At 39.1% G+C, this 22,807-nt stretch overlaps 1 protein-coding gene across 1 annotated transcript in view; it reads left to right on the top strand.

Annotated features, from left to right (window-relative positions):
* Positions 1-22,807, top strand: part of LOC135464474 (uncharacterized) — a 47,045-nt gene that overhangs the window by 23,942 nt on the left and 296 nt on the right. Inside the window, exons 17-34 of the mRNA XM_064741898.1 lie at positions 478-525; positions 780-1,355; positions 2,486-2,524; positions 3,295-3,348; positions 4,466-4,516; positions 6,112-6,150; positions 6,991-7,554; positions 8,039-8,065; positions 8,351-8,428; positions 9,012-9,053; positions 14,203-14,250; positions 15,657-16,226; positions 16,807-16,845; positions 17,702-18,019; positions 18,324-18,572; positions 19,145-19,258; positions 20,104-20,658; positions 21,361-21,473. Of these exons, the coding sequence (XP_064597968.1) occupies positions 478-525; positions 780-1,355; positions 2,486-2,524; positions 3,295-3,348; positions 4,466-4,516; positions 6,112-6,150; positions 6,991-7,554; positions 8,039-8,065; positions 8,351-8,428; positions 9,012-9,053; positions 14,203-14,250; positions 15,657-16,226; positions 16,807-16,845; positions 17,702-18,019; positions 18,324-18,572; positions 19,145-19,258; positions 20,104-20,658; positions 21,361-21,473 (3,524 nt within the window). The remainder of the gene's footprint in view (positions 1-477; positions 526-779; positions 1,356-2,485; positions 2,525-3,294; positions 3,349-4,465; positions 4,517-6,111; positions 6,151-6,990; positions 7,555-8,038; positions 8,066-8,350; positions 8,429-9,011; positions 9,054-14,202; positions 14,251-15,656; positions 16,227-16,806; positions 16,846-17,701; positions 18,020-18,323; positions 18,573-19,144; positions 19,259-20,103; positions 20,659-21,360; positions 21,474-22,807) is intronic.

The raw sequence follows: 22,807 nt of genomic DNA, 5'->3' as shown, positions 1-22,807 counted from the left end.
GTATTTCATGTGACCACGAAATAGACAACATTTCCAGCCAAGACCACCGCTAGCAGAAGAGCAACGTTATTCACAATACTTGTTTGGAAACCTTTGTTAACAGCTGCGGACGTCGTTGTCAAATTTATCAAAACTGACTTTGTTTTGTACATCTGACTGAGTGTATACATTGGATTTATTTGTGTGATTGGTGTTTTACGCCTTACTCAAGAATATTTCAATACACTGGAATATTTCCATGGAACTATGTATGTACAAATATTTAAGAATATTTTTAGCACCTTGTCATATAACATGTACAGATTTGAAATTACACACTCATGTGTTCATCGTTTTTTCAAACCAATATATTTAAGTAACGAACTGAAAATGTTAAAATTAAATGGCCTGATACCTTTAATTTACAAGCGCATATATTCTTACTTACAAAAATACTTACAAGACTTACTATCTAATATCTGTCTCCTCCTCTCACAGATCCGGGGATAAAGCTTACGGCCTCGCCATCTTTGACACGCCGACCAGGTAAATACCTTAGATAAACAACAACAACAACAGCATTGTCAGTTCATAACTGTACACACCTGTTCGCTAATTTCACATAATTTGATATTTTCTTTTAATCTAATGGCATTGCTTTTAGTGTAGCACTCCGTGTTCCACTATTGCACGGGCGCAAGTAGGCAAACATAAAACTTACATGTAAAATGTCGATATGGTTTCATAAGTTTAGCATGTGTACAGTGGAATATTAACTTCCTAAATTTGTTTGTTTTTAGTTCAAGCTGTTCTACCCGCTCCCAAGAAAGACTTGGTGTTCGTTCTGGATTCCTCAGCCAGCGTCAACGAAGAGGAATTCCAAAGAACACTGGCCTTTGTCGAGAACTTCCTTACGTCAGTAAACGTAGACAGCGGTGACGTCAGAGTGGGCGTGGTCACATACAGCACGGACTCATCGACCGCTATCAACATGAACCATTACAGGAACAAAGCGGACCTAATCGAAGCCATTCGAAAGATTCCTTACACTCCGGGACAAAACAACAAAGTGGCTGCCCTGAGGTCGGTTCGAACCAAGATGTTTACTCGAGCTAGCGGCGACCGACCGGACGCCAAAAACGTGGCCATTATGGTGTCTGGTGGAGTGTCCGATCTTAATTCCAAATGGACCGTCCCCTCTGCCATGAAAACTCGAAACTCTGACATCGACATATATGGAGTTGGGGTGGGACTTAATACAGTCAGAGAACTGAATGACATCGTCAACGCTCCTCCTGATCTGTACCGCTTTACAGTGTTAAATTATGAGAGGATTAACGATATTGTCAGTCCGCTGTATACAGCTGTGTTTGGAGGTAGGTGCTAGTCTTGCTTTATTTTCCACAGGGCAGATTCAGCAACAACCAAATTCGCAATAGCACAATCTCATTTCAATCACATATGGCAGCCGCCAAATATTCTGGCTTATCTCTAACTTTCTCCGAAGAATGATCTGGTGTCAGTCTATCATCTCCTCGTCGAGATTTTGCTTCCGAAGTGAAATCGTCTCATTCAGTCATTTGTTTCATATCACGCCAGTTTTGACTACTTAAAAGTGTTTGGCGTCTACAGCGAAACTGGTGCCGCTGGGCGAAATGGGTGGTAGTTACTTAGATATAGTCAGCGACGAGGCAGCATAACGATAACAGCGAACAGCCACTGAATCTTACTTAAGTCTAAAAGTATATGTTAGATATTGGTGAGAATACGTGACTAATAACAGGACTACTGAGTCCCGTTACCAAAAAATTGTGACCATTAACAGGACTACTGAGTCCTGTTTCTGAGAATTTGTGACTACTAACAGGACCCCTGAGTTCTGTTACTGAGAATATGTGACCATTAACAGGACTACTGAGTCCTGTTACCGAGAATATGTGACCATTAACAGGACTACTGAGTCCTGTTACCGAGAATGTGTGACCACTAACAGGACTACTGAGTCCTGTTTCTGAGAATTTGTGACTACTAACAGGGCCCCTGAGTTCTGTTTCTGAGAATATGTGACTACTAACAGGGCCCCTGAGTCCTGTTTTTGAGAATATGTGACTACTAACAGGAACCCTGTGTTCTGTTACTGAGAATTTGTGACTACCGAGGCTCACAGAAGAATATTTTTGAGAGCATTACAACAGTAAGGAGATTATTTGTCAGACCGTTACTGAAGGCCACCCATTTCGGTCTTTCGACAAAATTTCCAGTTCTTCACTCCTCCAGGCTGTTGAAACATACTCAATATATATATAATTCATGCGCAAATTAATATAATATTTTCAGAATATATTATTTGCTATCTTAAGAAAGAAAATCTTGTAAAATTACAACTATCGGTCACTTTGGGTATATGTAGAACTTTTTCAGCCCGTTTATTCTGGATCATGAAATATTCTTTAAAGTCATTGTCATTTAATTTAGTGATTGATTATTACGGCGTGTTTTGTTTCAGTAAAACCACCTACTCCGCCCACTATCATTCCTGCCAGAGGTATGTTGATGAACTTTAAAAACATTTAGAATTCCTCAATAATTTCTGAAAACACTATGGCGTACAAAGGTACACATCCAAGCCAGTTCATCTTTTCCAGCCGTTAAAGACACAAACAATTTTGACCACCAACGAGGAATAAGCTGATGCTACGCAAAAATATCAATTATTATGGTTTTGAAAGGACAGCTTCTAAGTTAAGTCCACGCAGACAAAATTTTTAACGAAGACCGGCAACTCAGGTTTTCGAACCCATGACCATTAAGTTATATCATAATCGTTATGTGACCCTGTAAGTTATACGTCTGTATACAAGAAACTTGACTAATCCCCTACAATGATGTTGCAAATATCTGTGCGCCAATACTGGGCGTAGCTTTAAACAATAGTCAAATAAATAAATAAATAAATAAATAAATAAATAAATAAATAACGGGGACTGGAAGTCACATAATTTTCATTAAAGGCGTGACGCTGTGAAAGAACTTCAGGTACTTTGGGATCAAATTCTAGAGATCCTAGGAGACTGATTGCCACTATTTAATCAGTTGCCTTCATAAGTACATGAGCATAAGGAATTGTGGTAGGAGAGTACGGAATGGACGTCGGCTTTCAACGCTGTACTCAACATGTACCATATGCTTCACGTTAAATGCATACGCTTGACCAAATTCAAAACTCATGCATGGAAATGTACGAGACCTTTGTTGAATTATTTCTATCGCAACCTGACCCGAAGCTTTCATTTGCTGTGTTTTGTTCTTTCACAGGACGTGTTACAGAGGGACAGACACCCATTCCACCCAAAACAGAAAGACCTGGGAGTAAGTAATTCTGGTTTTTGATTCCGATTGACAATACGACTGGTGACCTTTGGTGATAAATGGTTTAGTAGTTTGAAGCTTCAGGCTGTATGTCAGTTGCCGAGTAGGATCACCATTTTCCGCTTTTGTCTGTAGTGGGATTCCCTGAAATGTAAAACTAGAAGAGGACAGCGTAGAGTAAAACCTCTAAAGATAAAGGTGTATTGGTTTGAATTTGGCATATTCTCTGAACAGATAGAAAAAGGCGTATTAAATTACCGCTGCTGCAGAGTCGTTACGTTAATTTTCAGTTTGCAATAAACATTCAAGTACATTATCCGTGTGTTACACTAGTTAATCGTACAGATTAAAGTAGAAAACATTGACAAAGACAGGAAATTCGAGTTTTGGAAACATTTATTGGTAAAGTTGTATTGGATCTCATTGAGGACAATAACAGATGTTTACCAAGAGTTTGGTAAAACACCAATCAAATAAATCAATAAATCAAGCAACAGTTTGTCTCCCAAATTTACTATCGCCGTGACCTGCATACCTTATTAGTTATCATACACAGGTATAGGAAGGCTTCATGTGTTAACACATTATGTAGTGATGCACACAGTGGTTAAGTAAACACATATATACACAAATATGAGTAGTCTACCTTGGATTCGTCGAGGATAACGCCAGCCTTCATCAAATGTATACAGGCCTATAGAAAGAAGACAGAGAATACCCGTATTTATCAAACGACTTAAAGACTCAAGACAAAAATTCAAACACAGCTACAATACTATGCTTTATGAAGTTCATGATTTGTAGACTGTTTATCAGTCTACAAATCAGAATCGATGTACCAGCTACATTGTGAGCTCTTTCCTGGTCTCAGTTTGGCTTTCAAAGCGTTTGCAATTTATGACATAAATCTTGAGTTGCTTCATAAATACGTGTCCACTTTTACAATATACTATAATTAAAGACTTACGGAATAGAGAGTAAACCCAGAGCAGCTAACCATAATTGGCAAATGGTCGCACGTGATTTGTGAAATACAGCCTATTAACAACTTTTAATTAATTATTCATTGGTTGCTGTGTTATTAGCCACGAGCTCTTACCTTCATTTGTAATTGTAGGAATTACATTTGACCGAGAGCCTCTGACGTTCCAGCCAGTTTATGAAACCCGTAAGTGTATAAATGCTGTACTGTACCTCTCTTGCTGGACGGACCGGCCCCGCTAGCACAGTTAGCTCCTGGTTCGAGTCACATCTAAGACTTTAAAAGATGAAGCTTCCTCGCTTGGCGTTCAGCATGAACTGCTTCATCCGTATCAGTATAATGGCTCGGACGGGCCACTTACTTGCCTTCAGTAAGGCGCTAGATAAAAAGAGCAGTGGAAATCCGTCCTGCAACAAAGAGGCACATGACATGATTCCTTCGTCGTCATATGGCTGAAAAATTGTTAAGTACGACGTTCAATCCCAAGCACTCACTCACTCACTCTTGCGGGAAGGAAATCTATACAGTGAGAATTAACCAAGCTGTACTAGAGACTTAAGTGTCCAGCCATCGATAAATGGTGGAGCATTGTAGAGAAAAAGTAACGTTTTCAGTGACAGTGTCTCGTGCCATCTATCAGCGTATATTTATCCACAGCAGTTTACACACGTTGGCAATATTTCTGCTCCAAGTAAGGTTAAACCTCTACAAGTGAAATCCGTCCTACTGAATCTCTTTGGATTACCATTGAACTCACCTATGTTTATCTTTATCTGTACCTATCTGTACCTCTCTGCCCATGACGTGAACGAGAGTTCATCTCATAACATGCAAATCTCGCTATAAAACGTGATTTCGCCTCATATGAATTTCATGCCACGATAACAGTAGAAGGGGGAACAATACTGTGTCTAGCATGTGCACACAGGTCTAGGGGGTCGACATTCGAATGAGGCCGTACATCATTTACGTCAGTTACTTGATGGGGCACGAGACCGGAAGTCTGAAGATTTGTCAGTTACAGGATGAAACCCGTGGCCTTACGTCTGACCTCAAGTTATGTGATGAGGCAGGATGGTTTTCTAGGATTGTTTAGGGGTGCTAATCCCATTAACTGAGCCATCGTAGCACAAATGAAATGTATTTCGTGTAAAACACTTCAGACATAAACGAAGCATTTTGATTCACAACTGGTCTACAGTACAACCCATACACTAGCATGGTACACAGTACCATGTGTGAATTTACACACCCCTACATTTTCGTTGGCTGTTTGTGTGGAACGTTGTTTTGGAAATTGATCTTGCAATTATTAACCCAACTCCTTCATTATGATTGATGATTCAATTACAAATGTCTTACCAAGCATAGATTTTAAAGGATAAGGACCTGCAGTCATCGTACACATAGAACTGTACATCCGAGCAGTGAGATTAAAAAAAGGCAAATGACATTGAAATTTATGATGACGAACATTTTGATTTGACTCCAGAAAGCTAATTATGGAAAAAAAAACAGCCAAGATTTGTAAAGGCCTTTCGTCTAGATATTCCATGACAAGGAGGTTGTAAAATATTCAAAGTGTTACAATAAACAGATTCCCAAAACACGAACTGATTATGGAAAATTTGTCTGTTGTCATTTGCTGCATTTTGTCATTTTTTGGGCCCTCTAGGTTGCCTTTGTGACCCAAAACGCGCTTATTTTACAAATGAATGCAAAATTATCCATCCCAGCGGAACAATAGCTCAATCTGTCTTTTGTTTTCTCCACTACCGCAGGATCAACGCCCAGTCCTATCCCTACTCGACCTCCACCAGGTGGGTTCTTCAGATAATTGTCTTTGATGGTGTTACATAGGTGTAAAATTTTCATTGCGTGTTATGATCTTATGAGATTTAGTGTAGTAATTATATTTCACACTTCAGTTTACACACTTTCTCACCTAGTCACTTATCATTCTATCTTGTATATGAGCCGGGGCCTCCGTGGCTCAGTTGGTTAGCGCACTAGCGCAGCGTAATGACCAGGAGTCTCTCACCAATGCGGTCGCTGTGAGTTCAAGTCCAGCTCATGCTGGCTTCCTCTCCGGCCGTAAGTGGGAAGGTCTGCCAGCAACCTGCGGATGGTCGTGGGTTTCCCCCGGGCTCTGCCCGGTTTCCACGCCCCCTAGAACCACGGTTTAAGCTGAACTAGGTGAAGAAATGTGAAGATGTTAATTTGAATTATTAGAAAATTATTAATTAAAATATTATTTATATCACGGGTCTAGAACTACTCAAAATGAACTACGCAAAAGTTATCATCATGTTTAAAATACACATTAAAACAATAAATTGATACTTAGTTTACCAGCAGAATCTTTGTTTTATGCAGGAATACAATATGAAAGACTTACACGTAGAAAGTAAAACCAGAGCAGTGGCGACAGTGTGACAGTTGGAAAATAGTAACACCCATCACCGGAGAAATCCGACCTTTCGTCAGTTTACCTGAGTTAGGGATTTTATTCCAACTGTTCATGTATAGGCCCGTATAGATAACGCCACCAGAAAAACGGACTGGTATCATAAGAGTGAAATATCCTCGACTTGTGCACTAAACCTCTAATAATAAACTAGGCAATGGATTGGTTGTCATTGCGTTTTTCTGTTTTTCAGGTGTGCTCAGTGAAAAGGAGCGAGACATTGTCTTCGTCTTGGATTCGTCCTCAATGGTATCTTACGGTGACCAGCGCAAGATGAAGAACTTTATGAAGGACTTTTTGGAGACAGCTGACATCGACGCTGGCAAGGTACGAGTTGGAGTAATCCGTTACGACTCACGCGTACACAACGAGTTCAACCTAGGCCAGTTTGACACAAGAGGTTCCGTGTATCGGGCCATAGATGACATGGATTACGTCGGTGGCGACTCCAACATCGCAGGCGCTCTTAGGAGTCTCCAGAAGGCGGCATTCAAGAACGGAGATCGTCCGGGTGTTCCAACGACTGTCGTCCTCGTAGCCGGTAGCGTGTCCAACATCTATTCTCGGTGGGTCATACCGGCTGCACAATCAATTCGTAACAATGGCATGAAGATCTTTGGCGTTGGAGTGGGACTGCGTGACACACGAGAACTGGCGAATGTCGTAAATATGCCCATGGATGAACATCTCTTCACAGTAAGGAACTTCGATTCCCTGAACAGTATCAGAGACAAGTTAAGAAAGGCGATTTATTCGGGTATGTACCTCAGACTTTGTTTGTTTTTTTGTGCCTTTACTATACACTGTAATGTCCGCCTCTTACGTGGGCCCTTCAAATAAGCACATGTATAATGGGTGACGTTGTGTAAAATAATTATGGCAGTTCTTAACGCTGGTCTCCAAAAATTTGTTTTTCATTCATTCATTAATTCATTTTCTTGCATTTTATTTCCATTCTTGAATTAAAGTCAAAATAGGGCAGCTGCCACAGAGCGACTAAATGTTGTAGTGTTTGATAAATTGCCACTGATGACTGATGACGGTTGAGTCCAGATGTCGCTGTCTGATTTTGGGTTATTCCGTCGTGAGTAACAGTGTTGACCCTTGGGTTTCATTCACCAACTCTTACGAATGTTGCTGTATACGTGAACTAGGCATGCGTTCGGCATGAAAACTGCCAAATAAATCAATCAAACTAACTGCCTCTTGAGAATTTGATTATGTTTTATTTTTTTTTTCAGATAAACTGGATGAAGAGCTTAAACCAGGTGAGGTGAACGATCGCTTGATGACTGAAATACTACTTAAAGTGACGTAAAACTGTCTAATGTGATAATTATTAAATCAAATTTGTAAAGAGCCCGTGGACATCCTTTTTTAACTTTCACGACGTCACGTAAACTAATATAAATGCTTTGGCTTAAGAAACGAGGTGTATGAAATTCACCAAGTCAACTACAGTGATTTGCATTTGGCTGTTGGCCACTGATTCTTTCCGCCCGTAAAGGGAACAATTTTATTTTACACTTCTAGTTTTGTCTTTTGCTTGACAGACGTTCTTGTCTCGTTAACGGCACAACCGACGCCGCGTGTTCCTGCAACCCTCACCACAAGGGCGCTGTCCACGAAACGTAAGTATTCTCTTAACAATAAAGAACGCTTAACCCTAACAAACAACCCCTTCCTCTAACGAGTATGTCTGACGTCCTAAAGTTATAGACTCTTTTACTTTCTCCTGTGCTACGTCACCATTTTTATGGTGTCCATGTATACATATGTGTTGATTCCAAAACACATATAGTATACAAGCACTGCAACTTAACAAGACAAAAAATGTGTTTTTAATGCGATTTTCGATCATGAGTGGCCATCGCAGGCCCCACATTCCCTCATAACTAGCTTTAGCCCAGAGCTTTTACTACAGCCCTTAAATAGCGTTCTTTTGAAAATAATTTATTTCACCTGGGAGGCATATCAGTTATGCTAAGATACAAAGGGAAACCATTGGCGGTATGTGCGGTATTCATAAAACATCTGTGAATAGGAGTTCCATTTAAATAAGAGGTGTCTGGCATATAAAGCACAAAATAGTTCTTGCGATGTCGGAGAGCTCGTGCAAACGCACTTCCGTGCAATATTTCGTTCCACACATCCAATTAAAATGTTTCTTAGTTGTCACAGAAAGAATACTCGCTCTTCATTATGGGTTTCCAGGGACAACGTATCCACCTTATTTCCCAACAGGACGAGTTCCATGTAAGTATTGGAGTGTGAGATGCTATTGACTTTTTATGTACTTTACCAAGGGGAAGTACTTGTATCTAGAGGGTTTTACACTAAAAGTCACATTTATAGTCAACATGTGACTATAGGGCTTTATTGCCCTACCGTCACGGTCCATTGTCAGCTGCCACTCGTTAATTTCACGCAGATTTGACTAGTTAGTAAAAGCCCTCTGATCAGAGAGGTCCAGCAGTCTGTGTGTGTCATGTGACGAAACTCGGGTAAGAAGCCACTTGTCACAATATTGTCAGATAAGGCTACAGAAAATTCTTTCTGTCAGAAAGAATACAGTGATCTAAAATGCATATTTTTCAGTTAAAGAAATCTAAACGAAAAAAATAATAATAAATTGACCTGTTTTCCTGGACAGCGTTTAATGTTTTTTTCATCTGATACATTCCACAGGTTAGTGTTTTCTTTGCCTGTAAGCTCTTTAGGATAAAACTGGTTGCTCTGATAATGCGCCACTTGGTTGCGTGTGTTTATCATGCCGTTCAGCAACAGCCAAAATAAACAAATGGCGAACTGTTTATACGAAAGGCCTTTGTAAAACAGCTAGTTTCGCTGATTTGCTATTTTTTATTCATCAGTTTGATTGGAGTTTTACATCATACTGAAGAATATTTCACTTACACGACGGAGGTAAGCATTATGGTGGGAAGAAACCGACAGAGCCTAGCAAAACCAAGGCCAATCCGCAGGTTGCTGGAAGACTTTCCATGAAAGAGCGGAGAGGAAGCCAGCATGAGCTGGATTTGAACTAACAGTGATCGCATTTGTGAGAAACGTTCCAGGGTCATTGTGTTGTACTAATTTTCTGAGAGCAGTTATACTTATAAAAATGAACTTCATCCAAATTACTGTTTCAGGATTGTATACTGTGCGTGGTGTGTTTTTATTCATGTATATCGATATGAATATATATATATATATACGTGGTCTGAGAGTGAGTGATCATATATATAGGAATGAACAGTGTGTGATGAGTATATGATAGCTGAGTGATTGCTAGTGAACATTAACACAGCTAAACATACTGCGAAACTACATCCGAAAACCACCGACAGATACTTTCATGATTTCGATGACATCTTATAAGTGCCGACAAGCAGCGACCTATTGCACAACCGCACTTTTGTTTGTAATCTTTAAGACAAAGAAAACTCAGAATTTGCAATCAAATCCATTTGACCTAAACATGTATTATGACGTCATTTTGAATCTCTCCTGATTAAATCGTTCTGGTGGACTAAGGATCTCCTAGGCCTGATCCCTTTGCATTGCTTTTGTGTTACTTTATGTTAAAAGTGACCTAACTGTACCTAATTAAGCCGTGGTACGATATGCTGCTTGCGTTGGATCTATGTGGGCTTTTACACCAGTTAGAATAAAACCTAAACGAGGTAAATTATGAAGAGGCCTGGTTTCGTCGATTATGTGTGAACATTTCCCATGCATCATGCTCTTGTCACGGGTTTGGTTTTACTCACTATTCTGAAGTATTTTTATATTATGACAGATTACTTTTTATGTTTCATTGCGCGGACACACCACAAACAAGTACTAACAAATCAGCTTTAATATGAACCTAAAGGAGCGGAATAACACAATGGTGTGACGTCATCAGGCCGGATATTACGAAATATGGTCCATGAGCCCTATCTTGTGACTCAAACATTTTACCGATAGATTTACTGCAGTGTAGTCAAAAATGAAAGAAGTAAACACATCTTCCTTCTGAAAGGCATTTCATTGGCCTCTCGCGGCCTATGGCGATTGCTTATATTTTGAGTTTTCTTTGACTTTAATGAAAGGGAAGAAAGTATCTGGTGGTGTAATCTATGTATGTATGATTTTGTATGTGTGCAAAAATTTATGTATATGTGCAAACATTCATACGAATGTACTTTAAGCCGGGCACTTGCTTTCGCTGCACACTAAACCATGAATGCATGTTGCACTATATACCCTTACAAAAGTATTTCATTCCATCGATTTGGGGGATGCAGCTTTCCTCTTGACTGGATAAAATTTGAAAAGAAAAAATATTTACTTTGTTGAAATTCCTTCATGTGAGCAAATACTGGAGGATATTGCCACGTAGGCAACAGTAATTGCCTTATACAATACTATACGGAACTCAGAAACTTCCACAGTACTGTGGAACTGTGCAGAACTGTGCAGGACTCAAAACTGATATCAATAAAACATATCTTTTTGCGCGCCAATGGCGAACCGCGTCTATCCCTGAACAGCTCATCTATACAGTACCATAAATACGACATCGAATTAAATCGGAAAAGGGGGCCTCCGTTGTTCAGTTGGTTTTCACGCTAGCGCAGCGTAGTGGTCCAAGATCCTCTCACCAATGCGGACGTTGTGAGTTCCAGTGCAGCCCATGCTGACTTCCTCTCCGGCCGTAAGTGGGAAAGCCTGCAGCAACCTGCAGATGGTCGCGGGTTTCACCCGGGCTCTGCCCGGTTTCCTCCCACCATAATGCTGGCCGCCGTCGTCTAAGTGAAATATTCTTCAATATGGCGTAAAACACCAATGAAATAAATAAATAAATCGGAAAAGTAATATGTACTCTCCTGTGTATATGTTCTCCTGTCTAGTTTTCATGTATCACCACGTGAATTCGATCCAAGTAAAGTTAGCATACACGACGTAACATTTGCATGGCACTGTCAACAACAATCACTTATATGACCACCAACTATATGGGATATATGGATGTGTGTCCGTGTGAGTTGAAATAACTGTGATTTGGTTCACGGAGGCGATTGTTTGATTTAAATTAAAAAAAAAACATTACATTGAAAAAACTGTTACGCATAAAAAATTTCCTCAGTAAATTTGTGCAGCCATGTTGACGGGTGCGACAAAGGCTTTTTTTAGTTACTAACTCTTCTGGAAATGTTGAGGAAAATTATAAACCTCACAATTCAGCAGCTGAGAGGCTTAATTTGCACCGAGTGTTTATCGTTTGAAGATTTTTCTGTCGCAGGCTGTGAACCAAATCTTATGTGTTGTAGGAGTGGGTTATTAACAGAGTGAAGCCAGATTAGATTTTATATTCTATGGTTAGATTTAGAGTTTCATAAGTTTATAAGTGTTCGCTACTTTTTTTATATTTCTACATACACATATCATACATGTTGAGTGTCATTACGTGACATGGAACTATTTAATGCTTATAATTGGGAAATGAGACCTTAATGTTACCTTACTGTTTCTTGAATAGAACTGAGAATCAGAATAATAGTAATCGATACCTAACAGAGAAATGTTAAGCCCTTCATGAGGTTAAACAAATACATCTAAAGGTACAATATAGCAACTTCCAGACACTGTTTGCACTAAGTAGTTGCTTTAATATTGTAGCATTGCATGAGCATTTGTTTTCACAAATTTCTATTCACAACTTTTTTCTGAGTAGATTGAACTGTTGTGTGCATGAAAACCATAACAGTGTGCTCATTAGCTGAACTTCGTGTAACACCGCACGAAACAGCTTGGGTGGAGAGTTTGTTTTGGTTCGATTGTTGTGGTTGGTAGTTAGTAATATTAATACAACGTGGAATGGGGCTCGGGTTAGAAGTGGATGTGATTGAATCCCATTAGAATCGGAATCTTTGGTAACAAAAGATTTTCCTGTTTTTGACTATAATCATATGCAAACAATATGGTACAGGCAAAAGTTTGATGTTGTTATGAGTTTGAAAACTGTGCATCACATGTTGCCATTGCCGCCATATGGCTGCAATATTACAGAGGTAATTCAAACGCCGTCAGCCAGCTGGTTTTAAGAAAGAAAAGTAGGGCTAGTCTAGTTTTGTGATTCCCAATGTTTCCATATATGTGACCGATTCATTCCACGTTGTTTTAGAAGTCTATATCAGTTGGGTAATTCATTAATTAATGAACGTTTGACATGTTCCCACGGTGATGCTCAGGTACCCACAAATATTTCCCTTTTTACGATATATTATAAAAATTCCAAATTTATTGTGCTTATTGCTTTCTTTTGAGTCATTTTATTGGTGCTTTTCATTGTTGCTCAATACTATTTTACACATATGATTGAGATCAGGTTTTAGAGAGTGAGAATTGGGCTGAGACTAGGTTAAATCTCCTCTGAACGACAGGTATCAGACAACATTCTTGACTTAAAGCAGCAACGAAACAATACACAGTTCGGTATTAGACTTAGACGAGAAGAAGCCATAAATCCTCTTGGCCTAGAATGGCCCCCGGAAACCTGTCGCTATCTCTCGTTCAGCGCACAGTCCTGTAACGGAACACAAAAAACATCGTTAAAATAACAACATACATATTGGGCATCTCGTGTCCCGTGGCTCTCCCACTAGACTTGTGCTGAAGACGTCCGTTTGCGTTTGTCTGTAAAGATTAACACGTGGAGAAAACTGGCTTCATAAAAGAATAGTTTTGTATGCAAATCATACAGAGGAAAGCTAATCACAGTCTCTGCAGTCATGTTATTTTGTTGTTATTGTATTGGACATTTTTTTAACTGTTTCACCACAAAACTCTAAGCTGCAAACAATCCCGGTATCTTGAAACAGAACGGTTTCTAAATGGCTAAGCCTGGATAAGTGAAATCTCAAAACCAGTGTTTCTTATGATGCCAACGTTCAGGTCATTTAGGGAAAATTCTAGGACTCTTTTGTGATTTCTTCAAGAAATATGAGGTACCTGAGCCATCTCCGCAAAACCCGAGCAAATTCTGCCACATGTGGAAAGTGTGTTATAATTCGAAAACAAAATCGGAATCCTTATACTGACTAAGCATCAGAGTTCCTGTCTACAACGCAGTCCTAAATTGCGCCTGGCGTAATTTCTATGACAACATATAGTGAAGTGATACGTCACCATGGTAAGTACGCTCGGCGTAATGTTGCGACAGCTTTGTAAAACGGACCTCTAAGGGTGGACAAAAAGCGTTGCGTCTCTCAGAAAACTTTGAGACGGATTATCAAAAGCACAGCAGCACATTTGGCAGGAAGCACAGCTTGGCAGTTGACCATATTCCTTGTAGTCGTATTGTGTATGCTGTAGTTTACTGATGTTATAAGTAGAACTTCTGCTGTTTGTTCCGTAGCGAAATCGAAAGCCCCTACCCTGCCTGCATTACTTCCAGAATTCCAAGGTGTGTATTTATCACATTTCGTCCTCAAGTTTCTTACTGGTTTAATTTACAACCTAAACAAGAACGCATCCTGAACTTCAATAATTCTTGATTTTTTTTTTTTGATTACATACCTTGGTTATTCCCAGAAACATGACTCTAAATAACAGCTAAAATAATACATCGGTTATTTAAAAAAAGTATCTGAAAATGTCTTTACGAAATTGATAGGATTTTAAAGCATAAGAATATCTTTAGGACAGGATTTGTGTGTGTTTAACGTAAACAAGAAAACTGCAAACGAAGATACTGACATTATGTCATGCTTATCGACAACAGGTCCGAACTTATCTTTCACAGATTCTCTTGTATGCATAAATGGAAGCAAACTTTCAAATAGCTATGTCGTCCTTAAAAGTTTTTTCTAAAAGACAAATCGAAAAGTTACAAAGATTCTGGGATACGTCTTTTATTGTTGTGACAGCTGCACAGTGTGTAGATGGCTGTTCCTATAGCAAAACCATTTAGACTAGCTACTTAGCATTTATTTGCATTTATCCGCTGAGAATAGATCTTTGTAGTTCTCATCACTGAGAGGCCTTGCAAACCTTTCTAATGCACATGGAAAGCTTATGTAAATGATGTAAAACTGCACTAAACATTTAGAGTTAATCCTTCTTGTAACTTGCTTGTATATGATATATCCTACCTTTAAACTTCCTTTGTCTTAGGTAAAATTCTAAAATCACTATCACATAAAGATACATTTTACAAATCCATATTGACTTTTCTCGAGGTAAAAGCGGTTCAAAGATACGTTGGATTTGTTATCACGAAATACACGAAACCTTTGCACTTGTACTTGTTTATGCTTCATAATTCGGTTGTTACAAAAACATCATTGTCAGAAACATAAGAACATGGAATTATTATTTACTTAATAATTAAAGCATATTAAATATGATAATTATTATTCATTAATTATAATAAAATCTTTTGGAATGGTGCCGATTATAAGTCAAAATCTGCCAAATCCCCGCTGCAGTGCGAAAGGTTAATACCACTTTCCCATGTTATTTCTTCTAATTAAAACATGTTTTTAATAATATTTGTTCAAACATTGCTTACCATTGTCTTATTATCCCTCCATTGTTCAGCGCTTTTTTTATTTACATATTTTTTATTAAGTTATAATTTTTCAATTATTTTCATTTTTTGTTGGATTTCTTTCTTGCATGAATATGCATTCTCGAATACATTAAGACTTTATAATTGAAAGGAACAAAATCCAGGAAACTCAAATGTTAAGGCTGTATTTTTTAGTACTAAGATGTTATGACGTAAGTAGGACACGTGAAATCTGCTTTTATATTGCTAATTTCATATAATTGTTTTAACCTTCTGTCTCCGGTAACGTTGTATTGCAGACGCTTGCATTTTACCGAAGACCGATTTAGTCTTCATCATCGATGCCTCCACCAGTGTTACCGAAATCAACTTCCGTCGAATCTTGCGCTTTGTCGCCAACGTCATCCAACCGCTGGACATTGACGGCGGTACGGTACGAGTGGCGCTGATTACGTTCAGCACGAACGTCTACAGCCAGTTCCACCTGAAAACGTTCACGTCCAAACACGCCATGCTTCAGGCTCTAATGACGATACCCTACAGCAAGGGCAAGAGCAACACTGCCGACGCCCTACGTACCATGATGACCAGCGTTTTTACTGCGGAGATGGGTGACCGTGAAGACGCTCCGAACGTCGCCGTTCTCATCACCGACGGCATCTCCGACGTGAACGGACGTACGACGATCCCCGAAGCCGAGCTTGCTCACTGTAGGAAGATCACCATATTCGGGATCGGTCTCAATCTGGACGACACGACTGAGCTGGATGTGATCTCCAGCAAGCCGCTCAGCATGTACCGTTACAACATGCCAAACGCCAACAGCCTGGAGGGCATCAAGAAACATCTGTTTGTGCCAATATGTATAGGTATGACATGAATCATATAAGTTCTCATTGATATTTATGCAGAGGCCCCTCATTTGCCTAGTTTCTAATGTGTCGGTCTTACTGCAGATGTCAGGGTTTTGAGCAGTACTAGGTGTCGTGTTCGAACCTAGCTCCTCAAATTATGAGGTTGATAAGATACCTGACGAAAAGTGATGCTTTGCTCCTGTTAAGTCATATTTCAATCAGCTGTAAAGCTGAGGGCTGTTCTATTATTGAACTATTCTTGCCTACCGCCTAAAATCACGATCAGATACATGAACAATAATTAATTCTAATAACACGTATTATTGGGTTATGTATATGTATCATTGTCCGTTTTTCGTTTTACATTTTTTCTCAAGTGGAGAAAATGGATCTTCTGTGAGAATAGTTTTGGACTTGAAAGCGCTCAGTGTTATTGTAGCTGTGTTATTTCTCAGTAAGCTGGCTCAAACATAACAGCCTCACAGAGAATTATCTCTATCTCAATATATATATATATATATATATATATATATATATATATATATATATAACTTACAACATTTTTGTATAAACTTACGACATATTTCTCTCGTAGAGCTATCCAAGCCAAAGATCGAGGTTGCTCCGGGACAGGGTAAGTTCGAAACGGTGAACGATTTTATTGTTTTTAATTACCTTTTCTTGTCATATATGAATTTACACAAAACAATTATCTGTGTTTTTCTGCGTTGAAATACTTTTGATGTCGGCTTTGTGAATGTAAAATTTTAAAAATTTACAATAATTAGAATATCTTCCATGATACTTTTATAGCCAGTGATGAAAGTAAATAACAATGTAACAGTTTATCTGACCTGATTTGGAAAATGCGATATATATTATGTAATAATCAAATTTACCTTACTGTGGGGTGTTCCTCGATAGCCCAGTCCTCAAAAGCATTTCTTTCTCTTTGAGAAGTGAGATTTCGCGGACAAGCCGACTGGGATGTAACATTACTTTAACGGTTTCTTCGCTATTTTATCCTTCAGTGAATTTAAGTCCATCCCCATATCTAACCGCTACGGCATAGATGGAATATTCTTGGGAAGATAAGACCAAATCAAAAAAATTATATATAACCTTATATTTGTAGTACACATTCTCTCTGACAATTTTTCTCATCAGAAAATTAACACCAAGAAAACACATTTTGGCTTATAATATTTTGACATCTTTTCACGTGACACTTCGTTTTCCCCGGGGTGCGTCCAGTCTTATGTCACCATAAATCTATCCGTCGTAGTATAATATATTCTTGAGTACGTCGTACAGCACCAGTCAGACAATTAAATAAATTAGACATTTCAAGTATTTCTCTAAAATAACAAAAAACCTAGTGTCCAATACCGAAGTCAAGGCACATTGTCCTATCTTAGATTTAATTTTTCTACATTCTGGCACTATTTAATAGAAACTGGGTTAAAGTTGTATGCACACGTGCATTTCAGCTTGCAAAGGTCAAGGAGACGTTGTCTTCGTCATCGACACTTCTGGTAGCGTAGGTCCGGCTAACTTCCAGAAGGTCAAGGACTTTGTCTATTCAATCGCCGACGGATTGGCCATCGATAGCGGCGCCTACAGAGTGGGTGTTGTCTCCTTCAGTACCTTTGCCAAGGTGGAATTTTATCTGAACGACTACTCAACGAAGGCCGATGTGAAATCAGCCATTCAGAACATCCCGTACGTCTACGGATTCTCCAATACAGGAGCAGCTCTTCAAGCTGTCCGCATGGAAATGTTCATACCACCTAGAGGAGATAGACCAGGTAAGTTCGGGTCGTGTTTCATGAATTTTAACTCCGTTATAAGAATGACTTCACATTTGGGAACGGTCCTTCAAAAGTTTTATAACATATTATCAAAATTTAGCGTTAGTGATATATTCGACAGCAGTTTCTTGGCCAGGGAACGATTGTCTTGCAAAAATATAAATGGACAGTGGTTTTCAATGCCGTTTAACGCGTACTCTTGTAAGTGAAACATTAGTACACACCAATCCAATAAAGAAATAAAAGGTCTGAATTAAAACCACCTCTTCCAGGGTGATACAACCTTTGAATTGCTTTTCAGATGCTGCCAACATGGTTGTGGTGATTACTGACGGTCCATCCAATGCCGGTATCGATCTGCTGATCCCAGAATCCCGTGCCCTCCACCTCTCGGGAACCACCGTGGTTACAGTCGCTGTGCAACATACCGGATCATCCCGAGTCCTGGAGAAGATCACATCAGCCCCAGTGTCAGAGAATCTGTTTTACGTGGAACCTTACGGTCGCTTGCCTGAAATCCGAGACCGTATTCTGGATCCTGTATGTTCTGGTAGGTCAATATATTATATTACACTGGTTCTAACTGACTTTAACCATTTAACCACTTTCGTTATTTGTAATGTTTCAGGGATAACTTGTCCGTGGTCCGCCCAGACAGTTAATCCTCCACTTCGCAACCTAACCATCATCAAAGATTGGGGTATTGAATTCTTATAGTTTTGAGTTCAGATTATAGTAACAAAACAACAGAAAAATTGGAAGGAATCGCAAGCAGTGCAGAACAAATGAACAGATTTATCATATATGCTGTCGAAGGCTGAATGCTGACGCCCTTTCTAGGTACACAAGTTGAAACAGAAATTTAAGTCCACACCTACCTGTTAATAAAAATTACGCCATTTTAAGTTGGAAATTCCTCAGAACATCTATTTGACAAAAGTATGCCAGTTTCGTAAATGTGTAAGTATACAATTGCCAATTTTGGTATCCTATCTGACGAAAACGATGGGAAGTTTAGACGTGCCAGTTTGAGGAGAAATCTCTCAAAACAAGAAGAGTATATGTGTAACAAATGCTGGCATTTTATGCACGTTTTATAACATTATATGTTTTTTTCTGTAGATTTTGACCAGTGTCAGTACACGGTTTGCCAAAACAACGGAACCTGCATGGACGGCCTCAGGAGCCGTATCTGCTTCTGTATGCCTAACTACTACGGAGAAAACTGTGAGAATAGTGAGTATGACACCACCACTGGAAACATTTTCAAAAACTAATCGAACCATTGCTACTTTAAGTGATGCCAGCTATAACTACACTGTCTATTTCTCATTCTCTTTGTCTCTATGACCATTTCTGGACAAACTGGTATGTTCTACTCATGCACCACAAAAGCACGATGCTGATCCGGTGTAGATGTTCTACTGTGACTTGATAACTTTAAAAATAAAATACACCAGTGAAAACATTCCAAAATCTTTAACATTGGCGCTGAATCTTGATTCCAAATATAGATCAAAATGTCACAAAATGTTTTAGATTCGTGTATCACTCCATTTATGTAAAAAAAGGCTGTATGAGAAAAATATTATTACATATTTCGCGATACTTCTTTTTCTGCATAGGAATTGTTTAATAAGAATCCTTCCGAGAGATTTCAGCTATTATGTTACACACATATTGAGTATTGTATGTGTGTCTCAGGATATACTCATTCCAAATTACCCGATTCCCTTTACTTATAACAAGTTTGCTATGACCAGGAATAAAATGATCAGTTTCCAAAAGTTATACACTGTAGGGTCAGAATTAGAAACACCCGTTTACCAATGCCTGGTTACCTCTTACTTGCGCCGTAACAAGACGCGGTATATTTGAGAGTACATTAGGCAAGGTTAAGACAACAGCTTCGTTTTCACAGCCTACGCCTATGTACAGCTACTAAAAGCATTCAATTTTTGTAAATCAGCTCCAGTTCTATTGGTAAAAGTATTTACAGTAGAATTATTTGTCGTAGACTGCCGCAAAATATTTTGATACTGTACACCCGAATAACTTTGTCAATATTTTTCAATTTCCAGAATGCACAGAACCCATGGATGTTGTCTTTATGCTCGGCTCTACGGATAAACTCGGCGAGAGACATTTCAGTGAGATGAAAGCGTTCGTCCAGAGTCTTGTCCGAGAGTTTGCCATCGACAACTGTGACGTTCGCGTTGGCGTCATGAAGTACAACACTCGACCGAAGGTGGAGTTCAACCTGGGACAGTATTCCCGAACGGAAGACGTTCTGAAAGCCGTGGATAAAATCTACTGGTCGAAAGGGAAGAACAACATCGCTTGGGCCTTGCGTTCCGTAAGAGAAAAGATGTTTGAGAATGGACAGAGACGTCAAGCCAGAAAGATTGCGTTCCTGTTCGTGGACGGACCATCCAATTTGGAGAAACAGAACACGATGTCCGAAGCGGAGTTGACAATGGCGGCTGGAATTAACATCATCCCGATCGGCGTTTCCATTCGGGACCGTTACGAACTTGAGACTATTGCCCTGGCACAAGGATTGAGACCCATCGATATCCAAAACTACGGAAACTTCGCTCTGCATAGAGAGACAGCAATGCAGCCTGTTGCAAACAGTAAGTAAAATAAATGATCAAAATGGATTAAACAACGTTAAGTATTGAGATGATTTCGTTGGCTATAGGTTGTTTTAAAATTTTTATCCATAACTCTATAATTTAAAGGGATATAGAATCGACGCTAACTCGTTGACAGTGAAGATTTTTGGATTAATTCTTGTAGCCTTATTTAAGCCTGGATAAAAATATCATTCCTAAAATTCAGCTTTGGCCCGACATAACCCGGACTTTGCCTTTCTATCACACCAGTCAATCAGATTTGATTCTGTATCCCTTTAAGAAATAGGAAATATTAGTAAGATGTTGTAGACCTTTATTATGTACTTTTATGCTAGGCGATATTTTCCTGAGGATGATCTTAAACCTGGTAAATGTAAACACATCCAATTTCGCATTTCATGGCATTATTGCATGTTCCTTGCCTACATTTACATTTGAGATCCGCTATCACGTTAAGCTCTTGTTTTGAGAGCGATATTGTCGATCTAATTTCCTTTCACATCGGAAAGAGGCAGCTTTTACTAAGATACATACGTTCTGTTCAGCCTGTACTTAAGATACATGCGTTCCGTACAAGATGTTAGCGTTGTAATACAATCTGTTACATCCTTTAGTAATACACCGGAATTCTGTTAAACCCTTACTAAAATACTTCAGTTTTGTTCTAACGTTTAAGAAAATACCTGCGTTCTGTTACAGCCTTTGATTACTGCAACTCGAAGCCATGTCAGAACTCAGGGGTATGCCAGAACCTGGTGGGTGGTTATATGTGCCACTGTTGCAGGGATACTCCGGAAAGGACTGCGAACAGAGTGAGTACATATATTTGATTTATTGTTGTTGTTAACGCCGTTACTAGGAATATTTCACCTGTAGGTGACTTCCGCTAGGGGCCATATTGGAGCATGATATGTCTTGAAGGTATGCATTCTGTTATGTGGTCAGGACAGGACGTTCTTTTGTAAGTGATTCAACTTTATTGCAATGCATGTTACCTGTATGATGGCTCTTCTCTAATATGAAGCCGCCATCAAAACAAATCACCATTATGTTATGGCGGCTCACGTTGGGTGGAGGAAAACGGAAAACTGGAGTAAATCTTCGAAATTTGGCCAGGAACTCAGTACTTTCATGAAACGCAAATATAAATCCATGTTGCAGTTATTAGAAGTGGGACAAAATGCGGCAACAAATTAGATAAACTTCACTCAGTGCCATGATTGCAAATGCTTAAACCACTCAAGAGAGTGGAGTAGCCGGTCTTGTCCGAATAGTTAAAATATTAACCAATCAATAGCTAGGTTCTGTACCACTCTAGTAAGCTGCATTTCAAAATTCCGCTGCTTACCCTTCTTCTCAGTGCATTGATGGAAATGTAAGCGCGGTCAGCAATGTTTTCTTATAAGGCCTTGCTTGAAATGCATGGGAGATCCTATGGTTTACTCCATGCATTTCATTTTCCTCCACTCATAAAACAGAATAAATGAAACATTCTGGAGTACAACGTTAAACAACAATCAGTTGAATACACAAATATAGGGAACCATATGTACCCGTCGTAATATATTTATTCATTTCATTTATTTTTAACATTTTACTTATACGACGTTTGTCAGCATTGATGTGGGAGGAAAACGAAAAGAGCCCTGGGCCAAGTTCTTCGAAAGTGTATTAGCTAATCCTGGTATTAAGTCATATTTTATATTTAAATTTTTAGCACTCAGCAGCCAATGGCGTACTCCAAAGTCAAAGTACAGAGGCAGCGGTATTAGTTCATATTTAATATTATGTCTCACAAATTATTTAGACCCCGTACAAAATTGAAGACTCGGTTTAAACTTAAATCTGGTATTAAGTCTTTAACCAGTTTTGAACAACCAGGCCTTGAGAACATCCACGGCCATCCGTAGATCTACCCGTCGTAATAATGACTTATCATGCTGTGAATAATAGTAGTATAATAGGTTAGAGTTTTAAACCAGATTGAGTTATGAGAGTGGGAGACTCGAGGACGCGCTATACAGAAGGTCCAAATGACAGTAAAACGTATCGTTTTCTTCTGTGACGTTGTTTCATGAGCACATATACACCGATAATTGTAATAAAGGAAAGAACAAATGAGTTCAGAGGTTTGGCCCGTCTTCGT

The sequence above is a fragment of the Liolophura sinensis genome, chromosome 4, assembly GCF_032854445.1.
Source record: "Liolophura sinensis isolate JHLJ2023 chromosome 4, CUHK_Ljap_v2, whole genome shotgun sequence".
NCBI lineage: Eukaryota > Metazoa > Mollusca > Polyplacophora > Chitonida > Chitonidae > Liolophura > Liolophura sinensis.
The sequence above is the reverse complement of the archived record's forward strand: the minus strand, read 5'-3'. Positions and strand labels throughout refer to the sequence as shown.